The 11,560-nt window shown below is 47.1% G+C and overlaps 1 protein-coding gene across 1 annotated transcript in view; it reads left to right on the top strand.

The window, feature by feature from the left end:
- Dap (death associated protein) overlaps positions 1-11,560 on the top strand; it is a 48,727-nt gene that overhangs the window by 3,598 nt on the left and 33,569 nt on the right. The window contains exon 2 of the mRNA XM_034523209.2: positions 7,399-7,495. Within this exon, the coding sequence (XP_034379100.1) occupies positions 7,399-7,495 (97 nt within the window). The remainder of the gene's footprint in view (positions 1-7,398; positions 7,496-11,560) is intronic.

Raw genomic sequence — 11,560 nt, 5'->3', positions numbered from 1 at the left:
CACAAAAGTTGTTCTCACATCCCCCACAGAACCAAGATGAATGAAAACATAAACACAACTGTGTATGTCAAGCATAGCAGGGAAATAAACCACTCACTATTTTCAGCAACGCAGATAATTCCGCTCCATTACACTAATCACTCAGACATGGCTTCAGGATGCATTAAAGCCCGTGGATGATAATTGACCCTGAAGTACTTTCTTTCGGAAGTTTTTTTGGATTATCCAGTGTTCTGTTGCTCAAAATGGAAAGTGAATGTGCCTTTTATGGTAGCGAGCTTCCGGAGATGTACATGGTAAGCAGGTTCCCTTGCTCACCAGTGAACCAGCCATTGACCACAGGCTGAAGGGAGCAAGAGACCTCTGCTTTCACTCCCAGCATGCCAAGGGGCAAAAGACGCTGTCGTGACTGGTTTCTGGTAATAGGTGCTGCCTCTGCTCCTTAGACATCTCTGGCTACTTCCCCCTTCTGGAACCTTCTGTGCGTGTCCTTTTCTCTCCCCTTTGTGTCCTGATCTGGATTGGTGGCTGTCTTCCATCCATACATCATTTACAAAGGGAATATTCACTTTTGTAAAACAACCCTGTGAGGTACACCACATGAGCTGGAGGACCCGGAGTTTCCTTTTCTCCTGTTGAACCTCCCACACGGAGCAGCGTGGAGTCCCAGACACTTCATACCCCTTGCCCGGTGATGTCTGTCTCTCCCTAGTAGAGTCACCCTTCCTAAGATCGACAGCATTTCCTGTTCCGTTCTGTTCAATGCTCCTGTCTCATGTATCTCTGGGGAGTTCTGATCCCACCCCCCTTTGCCTCTGAAACGAAAGGCCTGTGCTTAATCTAACCTACACGTGCAGGTTGTTTTCTTGTGTTCTCTCCACCAAAATCCTTCATCAGAATCCTTCATCTCTTCAGGGTGGATTAGCCTCCTTTGAAATAACATGTCAGCAGCTCTTCTCTAGTAAGAACAGGGGCAGCTGCCCTTGCATGGCATGCTCTAGGATCTGCAGTCAGGCTTGAGAGACATTGGTGTGCATTACAAACAGCTGTCCCCAGTCCCCATCAGATGCTGTGCCCAGTGCCTGGAAGAACTTTCTCTCCCGACTCCACCATCCTGGTACAGGTTTTTCCAGCCATTTGCTGAGCCTTAGCAGGAGTTGCCAGCAACTCCCTCTCGATGCTCCACACTGTAACAGCTGAGGGGAGCTTAGTCCATGGATGGCAGATAGTTACTAGTCCCCTCCATTTGTTTCCAGGGCCATTCTTAAAAAAAAAAAAAAAAAAAAAAAAGCTTTGTCTACCCACTTTCTGCTGGGACAGGAAGGCGTTCTACAGATCACTTTTTATTTCTAACTCTCTTCCCTCCTACAGCCGATATAATGATCAGGACCTGTCCATAGTCTGTCTCTCTCTATGCTGTGCTTGGAAGGATTCCCAGTGATTAATGATGTAAATCATCTCGATCTGTCTGGTCCAGCTGTGCCTCTTGCAGGCTGTGCCCCTGGGGGAAACGGGCTTGGTCCTGCGTGTCTCAGGCCCTGTCACAGGGGACTAAAGTGTGGTGATGGTGAGGTGAACTTGGTGCCTAGAACATCATGGCAGAAAAAAAAAAAAAAAAAACATCAGAGCAGAGGTGGCAGACCTACCCAGGATCTGGGAGTCTCTGGAAGAGTCCTTACCTAGTGGTGATGTCCCGATGACGGTCCAATGGTTGCCAACAATCATGTCAGTACCACAGTGGTCTCCTTCCCTATGAGTTCCGTGTTCTGTCACCTCCAGTGTTCAAGCACAAGGAATCTGAGCACATGAGACCTTTCTGAAGCCTGAATTTTTATTTCCAACACCTGCTTGGTAGAATGAAGCACATCTTATATGCCAGACTCTCTCAAGAGATGTCTCGGGAGCTAATTCAGTTATCCTTGGTGTCTCTGGGAGGGAGGGACTTGTCACTTTCTTCACAGATAGAGACCCCTGAGGCACAGAGAGTGTCAGGCATGCATATGCATTCATACACACGGTGTACGCAGAGCTGAGGTTTGAACCTGCAGGCCCAGGATCCAGGCCTTAACCTCAGCAATACAGTCAGGCAGGAAGGAATCTGTCACTTTTCAGATGTGAATCTCTCATTTCAATAATAGCCACCCCCCAAAAAATCTTGAATTTTCTTTTTCTAGTGTCAAAAAAAAAAAAAAAAAAAAAGCCAAGATTTGCAAATGATTCTACAGATTTCTAGTTTTTCAAACAGAATTCTAGATGAGCCGATAGAACCATTGCAACATGCTGTCTTAACTTTTCGAATTCTTGCAAGCTAAACTGAATCTGCCTTGGCCTTGAGTTATTGTCAACATTGCCACTTTTATTGCTGCATTAATCACAAGCATACTGAGATGGACTAATTGTTAATTAGTTTTTAGAAACTGAATCAAACGAAAGTGCCCATGCTAGGTGCCCAGACTCTGGCACCATGTGCTTCTGCAGGGAGTGGACAGGCTGTTCCAGGGGCTCCTCCAGAGACGTGGTTGTTTTAGATGTCACCTTGACATTCACTGCCAGCTCTCTTTGTCTTCGGGAACTAGCCCATCTCACTTGCAGGCAGTTTGTGGAGGATATCGTATCTGTGAACTGCTATATTTGAAATGTTTCAAAGACACCATTTTTCAATAACCGTTCATTCTTTTGCCGCCACTCCTGTAACAGATTGCCACAAATGGGCTGCTCCCACACACAATAGACATTTCTTTCTTGTGGTCCTGGAGGCTGGAAGCCCAAGATCAAGGTGTCGACAGTGCTGGTTTCTCCTGAGCCTGCTTTCTCTCTCCCTCCTTTCCCCTCTCTTCCTGCCCACGCCCCAGATCTGGCAAGTGCCCCCCCTCTTCCTTTTCTCCAGAGTGTGCATCCTGGTGCACAAGTTCTGTTGTCTTGGAATCATCTTCAATTTTAACTTATCTCTTCAGAGGCCTTGGTGCCAAATCCCATCAGCCTTCAGTCTGTGGCTAGGGATACGCACAGTATGTTTTGATGCCAAATCCGGGAGTTAATACTTCACTGTAAGTATTTCAGATACAGCTGCATCTTTCATCAGTTTCTGGTGGGCATGGGCAGGAGGGAGGAAGTATATTCTAAAAACCACTTAGGAGATGGTTCTAGACTCTTTGCTATGTGAAAACAATCCATTATTCTCAGATAGAAAAGCATCTTATTATACCACAGAGCTTTAATCTAAGTATGCCAGTGGGGAAGAATCCTCGGATTAAAATTTGGCCGACAATTGGTGGCTTTTTTGTGCTCTTTAGTGTTTTGTTTTGTTTTGTTTTTTGTCCAACCTGAACTCAAAGTGAGAGAAATCCCTAAGGACCAACAACAAAGAAGGACCTGAAAATGAAACATGAGATTTGGGCCTTAGTGGGTCGGGCATAGGACACCACACCCCAACATAAGTGTAGGACACCAGACCCCAACACAAGTGTAGGACACCACACCCCAGCATAGGTGTAGGACACCACACCCCAGCATAGGTGTAGGACACCACACCCCAGCATAGGTGTAGGACACCAGACCAGGGTAAAGCTGGATGCTTAGAGGTTAAACCCTGTGGGGGAGAGGCTTGTCCAGCCTCACAGTGAGACAGCAAGAAGCTGACCTCCATTGGCCCAGGCTCCAAATGGGATAAAAGTCTGAGAATTTGTAAACCCAGGAATGATTTTAGTGGAGCTTAAGTTGAAATATACATTATATGGTATGTCTGTTGCCTTTCTAGTCTATGATAAAATATCTGCCAGAAGCAACTTCCAGGAGAAAAGATTAATTTTGGCTCATGGTCTCAGTGTCTTGAAGCTAAAGAGGTCTGGTGGCAGTCACATATGGTGACTGGAGGGTGTAGTGAAGTCTTCCCATTCATAGCAGATCAGTGCCCAGGACTAGAACCAGAACTGACTTAGAACCTTCAATGCCACCCCTGCCCCCTTGAACTGCTTATATCCAAGCCTAAACACCTTGGCGCCATGTCTCAAAGGTCCACCATCTTGTTAAGCAGAGCCCCCAACTGGAGGCCAAGGGCTCCAAACACAGCCCTGTGGGACATGCCACATTCAAACCATCACATCTGCACCCCTTCCATGCTATGAAATCCATCTGAAGGATGACAGAACCTGAACAAAAATAGCTGCTTCCTCTCCACAGAGCTGTTGTCTGCACCAAGGCCCCATAGGATCCTAATAAGTGCAGGGAAGACACCACATGGCCCACAGCCATTCAGCCCCAGGAACAAGATCGGCAGACAGAGGCAGACGGCAAGAGTAGACACACAGGACCTCAGATGCCTGAATAGCTGGACAGGCAACTGTAAGACAGGCAGGCCTGAAACAAATATGAGATTAGAAATGAGAAGAGAAAGTCCCCAGCAGATAAGATTCAAGGATGTGGAGACAAAGCTAAGCTCTTCAAAGAGAAGTAAAGTTATTAAAAATCAACTGTTGAAATAAAAAGCAGATTTCTGAGAGCATCGTTAAAGAGGGTCTATTTTTTTTTTTCCAAAGTAGCTTGGCGTTCCTGTATTAAAGGGTAAGACATGGAGATTTTAGTTTCCACCATGGACTGGCCGGTGTACTGTTCAAGCACAGACCTCTGATCCACTGGTCCATTCGTCTGCCTTCTGGGGACGCTCTTTTACCTGCTGGCCACGAGAAGTCAGTGTCCTTGTCTTTCCATGTTTCCCAGGGAAATCAGATTCCAAGCCTGGGGAGACTTTCAGCTGCTCCTCCCCGTCCACTGTGAACATGCCTGCTCCTTGTGACCCAGCAGGCTCCATGCAAATGAGGAACACCAGAGACAAGTTGACTACGCCACTCCATGGAATCCAGCCTGTGTTGTGGTAGAAGTGTAGATAGCTAACCTCAAGAGGAAGGGAGGGGCTCTGCGGGTGCAACAGAATACCACACCAGGTCACTACTGTCCTTATTTAGAGGTGTCTATTTTAGGAGGTTCGATGTCTTTGAAGCTGTATGTTGGCAAGTACTGCTGGTGATGAAAAATAATTACATTTTAAAGGAAACAAGAAAACAGTTATCCTGGGCCAGGTTGGCATAACTGTCTCAGGAACACAGAAGTAGGTGACTGATGTAACCCCTGTGAAAGAGGTGACAAGCTTTTGTAGCCACAGAAGAAAACCATAAGTCAGCACAGTAGACAGATGCCTCGTAGGGAGCATCAAGTCGGTGGCTGTACAGGTGGGAAATCTTTCCTGTAGGTTTTGGACGTTCCTGCATTCTTAGCCTTAAGTCTGGTAGAGGCTACCAACCTGCTTAAAAATACATTCTCCGAGAGTTCTCCAAGTCTTGAGAGCATTAGGTTAGAAACAGAGACGGGAGGTCAATGGCTGTTAATGTCTGAATACAACCGAGGTCATTTAAACTCTCAGTCCACAAGACCCCCTCTATGCACTACCACAGTGCTCACTCAACTCAGGTGAGGCCAGGCCTTCTATAGGGTCTTTAGACAGATCAGCTTTTCAAAGAACTTCGGCCTCATACCACCGTGTAAGGCTGGTGTGAGTACAGAGCCTCACAGCACCGTCTAAGGCTCTGCGAGTGTAGAGCCAGCACTTGCAAACCATGCTGTGGACCACTGCGACTAAAAGATGAACCCCAGGATTATTGGGAGGGATTTGCTGTTTGGGGGTGACTTCAAGCTCCATTCCACCAAAATGCTTCTTGATGCACACTGGCATGGTGGGTACTCTTTTTCGGACTCATTTGGGGCTGGGGAGATGGCCAAGTTAGTACTGTGCTTGCTCTGAAAGCCCAGGGATCCGAGTTCAGATTCCTGGCATACACATCAAATTCATATCTAATTTGATGTGGATAATTTGATGTGGAATTCACAGCTAATTCATATCTGTAATCCCACTGCTAGGGAGGGAAGATGGACTGATTCTCAGAACTCAGCTGTCTCAGAAAAGCAGGTGGAGAAATGAAAAGACCCAGGGTCCACCTCTGGCCTCCACACTCACACGCTTGGCTCTGTCTACTCAGCGTTTCCCACACTCTCATTCCTTCCATCCTAGAATTTCCACATCCAATTCCCTCCCCCTTATAAAATAATCACATCAGCCATTGAGTCAGAGCACAAAGAGACCCCACTTCACACCGACTGGCATGGTGGCTACAGTTAGAAGTAACAAGTATGGGCGCATGAGTAGACATTGGAGGCCTCATCCTGGTGCACGCCTGCTGATTTCTCAAGGGGTATACAGAGTTCCTATGGGACCCAGCTCTCCCACTCCTATATCCAGATCCGAGGAAATGAAGACACAGACACAGAAAATGATATAAATGGTACCCAGAGCTGCAGTGCTCATAACAGCCCAAACTGCCAACAACCTAAATGCCTACCACCTGGTGAGTGGCATGTCCTTGCAGAGGAGTGTATTTGGTGTTAGGAAGGAATGAAGCCTTAGTACATGGGGTAACACAGGTGAACCTTGAAAATATGGAAAAGAGCCAGTGACCAAACTCTGTGTGTTTTGTGATTTCTTCTCTACCCTAGATGTCCAGAATAGGAAAGTTCGACTGATGGTTACCAGGAGCCAAGGAGGGATGAACAGGAAGACTGTTCATGTGTATGGGTCTTCTGCTTGAGGTGATGAACACAGTCATAGCAATGGCCACACATAACTCAGGCTGTGTTAGGCAGTCTATAAACGGGTGAGCTTTTTCTATAAAGCTGCTTTTTAAAAAGAAAGGAACATCCACCAACAGCAGCATCCAGAGCCCATTTTGGGAAGGATTGCTCTGAATGGCTTTGCAGGCCCTGTTGGGCTCTGACACTGGCCCAGTAGCAGACTCTTGAAAAGAGCCCATCTGGGGCCAGGAAAACCACTTCAGTCCAGTGCTTACTTTGAAAGCCTGAGGATGTGAGTTCAGATTACTGGCACACACCTAAAAGGCTGAGCAAGATTCATGTTGTAATCGGTGCTAGGAAGGCAGAGACAGACAGATTCTTAGAACTTCCTGGGCAGCCATGACTGTGTCGCCCCATGCAAACCATTGGTATTTGAAGAACTAAGATCACCAGGCAGTGTTTACATGGCCTGTGTTGTGCCTATATGTCATACAGATCCTAAACTAGTAGCCACTTTGTCACATGGCTTGTGTTCTGCTTATGCTGCTGTTCGTAGAAGTACTTGAGGGGTGATGAGGAAGGAACCCTGGAGCCTTGGGGAGCTCTGAGTTATACAAGGGTGCTGAGGGGTTCACAGTGTCCAGTGTCCTCCACATCACACCACCCTTTCACAGTTATGATTGCTGCTCTTGGAGTCCAGTCAATAACAGCAGCTCTCCACCTGACCCACAGGCAGATGCACCTCCACCCTGGTCACCCCTGCCTCTGTTTGTATTGCAGTGAAAGCCGGCGGGATGCGGATTGTCCAGAAACACCCACATACCGGAGATGGGAAGGAAGAGAAAGACAAAGATGACCAAGAATGGGAAAGCACCAGGTAAGGAAAGGCCAATGACTGGGGTAGACTGCGAAATGACCACTCGGTTAAATACTAATGTCTGTTCTGTGCTTCTGGGAACTCCTAGGTTTCCAGCCCCGGTGCTGTGTATTTTTCTTTCCCATCTTGAGGCAGGGTTCTGTGCTAGCAGGAGAGAGCCAGTGTGAGTTGAACCATGTGACCTAACAGGAGCATATCCGGAGGGGGAGACATCCGTGGACACTAGGCTATTGACTTGTGTTGCCAATCAGGCCTCATGCTCTGTGTGACAGTGTAAGTTGCTACAGCCCAGGCTGGCCTCACACTCACAATTCTGCTATCATTTGAGTGTTGGACTTACAGGTGTATGCCACCACACCGACTCATCACTGCTAATTTGTGGTGTGTAAGGAGCCTACATGTTCCTGAACATTCCATGCACCTTGATACAGGATTCTCATTACTGTGTTATGTTCCCTACTTGAGACTTGGCTATTATTCATTCCCATTCCAGGACACCCACTCCCTAACTCTCCAGAGAGCAGACTGAGCTTCCATGGGCACTTACAAATAAGTGGCAGAGTACAGGCAGCTGGCTCCTTGCTCCTCAAGGTCAGCCTCCAGGCTATGCTGCCCCATTGAGCTCCCGTCTTGGGCTGGACACTTGCTAACTGATGCACATCAGGTTACACACCACCTAAAACTCGGTGTCGGTGTCGCTATGGCCTCAGTGTGGATGGAGAAGGCAAGACGTAGGGAGGTCGCCCAGGCTGCTAATGCTTATGTAGTCATGGTATAGCCAGAATTCAGCCCAAGACACCCAGGAGCCCTTTGTCTACACAGAGGGCAGTCTGGATTTTTCTTTGTCTGAGACGAGTTAGTTCTGAAAGTTCTTCTCAAATCCGTAATCCTCCCTTACTTCTGCACCTTTGCCATAAAGAGAGGGAGAAATGCCAGTTTTTAAGCAAGGCTCCAGGAGACCTGGCTGGCTTCTCTTTGTATATAGAAAAGCCTGCTTATTCCCAGAATGTATAAAATACATAGTCATCCTCCTGGGCGTGGCGTTGGACACACAGTTTGGCTACACACACATTCTCACACTCCTAAGCTTTTACGTTCTTGCATGTTTTGATCGAAATGTTCTCCGAATATGAAAATAAGCACTCTGTCTACATCTGCAAACTCCGTTTTAGACACTTCCTGGATGTTTAAGACTGTTTACTGACTCATTTCTGGTGGCTTCCTTCTTCCTCTTGAAGGCAGAGGAGGGATTACAGAGAAAATGAACATTCAGAGCCCTGAGGGGGCTGTTATGTGACCCAGAGAAGCCACAACCTTCCCTGGTAATTATTTCCTGGAGTAAGCTTGTGCATCCCTGACACCCTTAATCTTTAATTTTCCAGAGATTTAAAAATAATGCCTTGTGTCACCAGACTGCGTTGAGATACTACATTTAAGGGAAAAGAAAGAATTTATCAAAACCATGAAAATCAGGGCTGGAGAGATGGCTCAGTGGTTAGGAGCACTGGCTGCTCTCTCGGAGGATACAGGTTCGATTCCAAGTACCCACATGGAGGATCACAAACATCTATGACCCCAGCAGGGGGTCCGATGGCTCTTCTGACATCTGCAGGCACCAGGCTCACGTGGTACATGTAAATACATGCAGACAAAATGCTCATACATATGAAATAATAAAGTGTAAAAAGAGAGAACCTTGTAACTGTCCTAAGACCACTCTCTTGGTGTTCCTTCTATTCTGTCTGTACTGTCAGCACACAGACCCCATGTGTGTGTGTATGTATGTATGTGTGTGTGTCTATGACTGTGTCTGTGTGCCTGTGTGTCTGTGTGTGTGTATATATGTGTGTGTGTGTGTGTGTGTGTCTGTGACTGTGACTGTGTGTGTGTGTCTGTGTGTGTGTGTCTGTGTGTGTGTCTGTGTGTGTGTATATATATGTGTGTGTATGTGTGTGTGTCTGTGTGTGTGTCTGTGACTGTGACTGTGTGTGTGTGTCTGTGTGTGTGTATTTGTGTGTTCCTGCTATTCCCTCTCTCTTTGAGCTCCTGGTGTACTCTGGACTCTCAGCATAGCATGCTGGGAACTGCCTAATCACACCCCTCCAGAGGACCCAGCCTCGGTTTGTAGCACTTGCTGTTTTTGTGAGACAAATACTCTCACATGGCCTGTTTGAAGTAGAAACATGATATCACTGAGCACAGACTTGTGAAGAGGGACCCCCTAGCCATCGCTCACACCAGAGTCGGCTCTAGCATTCCAGGGACTACAGCCCCCTTGTGCACAGTTACGTTTGTTGTTTACAGTCCATAGTCTTGAAGAGGTTTAAAGGTATGAACTACTTTATGATCCGCCGTAGATGTCCACTTATTTATTCTGTCTATTGTCCTCTATAGTGAAGGTGTTAAGCTTGGAAATGGGTTAAGTGTGCCCCTCATACACTCATAGCCTCCACTGTGAGGTAACCAGAAAGTCAAAAGGTGCTGAGACTAGCAGACCCTAAGAGGTGATTGTGTTTTGGTATGTCTTGGCCTGGACCCCCATGATGGAATTCCAGTGGCTTTATAGGACACAGGAGAGAGAGAGACAGGGACAGGGGCAGAGAGAGAGAGAGAGAGAGAGAGAGAGAGAGAGAGAGAGAGAGAGAGAGAGGAGTGATACATGTCCTATACTCCCAACCTGTCCCAAACCTCCTAGGAACTCTCACCAGACACAGCCCCTGACCTTGGACTAGACCATGAGCCAAGGTAAAGGCTCTTCTCTTTAAAATTAGATCACTACTCTATAGTGACAGAAAATGGACTACGATACAAGGTCCCTTGGGAATGAATTCTTTCCTCTCTTATCCACCTGAAAATGTATTTTCTGTGCTTTTAACTTTGAAAAGATGGTGTATTTGTTAGCCTCGCTGTCGCTGTGACAGAGCACGTGACATAAGCAACGTAAAAGGAGAGATTTGTGCTGTGCTTCCGGGGTCTATGTGCCTGCTCAGCTCCGTGTTCGGGCAGCACACTGGGCTGGAGGAGTCTGCTGACGGAGGGGCTTCTCCTCGGGATGGGCAGGAAGTGGAGGGAGCTGTAGACCATGGCCATGGTATTGTCCCTGTGCTGGCTTTACAGACTTTCCTTCTGTCCCATGGCTGTGGTGATATGGGTCCCTCTGTCCTGCCATGCCCTCCGCTCGATGATGAACTTGAGCATTCAAAACTGGGACAAAATCGATCTTTCATTCAGTTTTTTTTTTTTTTTTTTTCTGGAAAGTGTTTGGTCACAGCAGCAGTTAAACAGAGAACATGAACTAGCAATGGGGCCATCGCTGTGACAGCCTGGCCATGTGACCCAATAAGAGTGTGGAGGTACAGAGCAGAGACCTAATACTGAAAGACACATGGTCCTGGAGCTTTCCATAGGAACAGCAGAGCTCCAGAGGCCTCTCCTCCCCAACAAGGGAAGACTTCTGAGGTTTTCTGGAAGGGATCACAATTGCTCTGCTTCGAGGTGACACTGGCCGTGTCCAGCCTGGAAGACACGGTTCTCCCAGAGCCAGCAGTGTGTGATGTTCGGTAGCTGATACATGTGTGCAGTGAAGGCTCTGCCTTTGCCTCCCCACCCCCACACGCTGCCTCTTCCCACCTCTGTCTCCATGTACACATTTCCCTTTTTATTGCATAGGGGCTCACCCTGGTGGCCTCCCTTTAACTATCTCTCTGAAGACCCTATTTCCAAATAATGTCCTATTTTGAGAACTTGAAGGTATAAGATTTCAACATACCTCCTTTAGAGTGACTCCATAACAAATGCCAAATTATGTCCCATTACAGTCTTAATGGTTCTCTCAATAAGCTATCCTTGGGGATAAAAAATCGGGAACTCAGAACTTCTGAGTCAGAGGATGGCTCAGCTAAATGCTGCTTAGTCACAAGGCCCCTGGCAATTTTTGTCTTTGAGCTGTGAGTTGATTATTTAAACCGTAATACCTCTGTGTAGTGGACTAACCTGAAAATCATCCGTAAGTTCAGTGTTGTATTTTATGTCCAGGCCAGTCACAAGCTGTGTTCTGAAAGTGTG

This window comes from Arvicanthis niloticus, chromosome 19 (assembly GCF_011762505.2).
Source record: "Arvicanthis niloticus isolate mArvNil1 chromosome 19, mArvNil1.pat.X, whole genome shotgun sequence".
Taxonomy (NCBI): Eukaryota; Metazoa; Chordata; class Mammalia; order Rodentia; family Muridae; genus Arvicanthis; species Arvicanthis niloticus.
The sequence above is the reverse complement of the archived record's forward strand: the minus strand, read 5'-3'. Positions and strand labels throughout refer to the sequence as shown.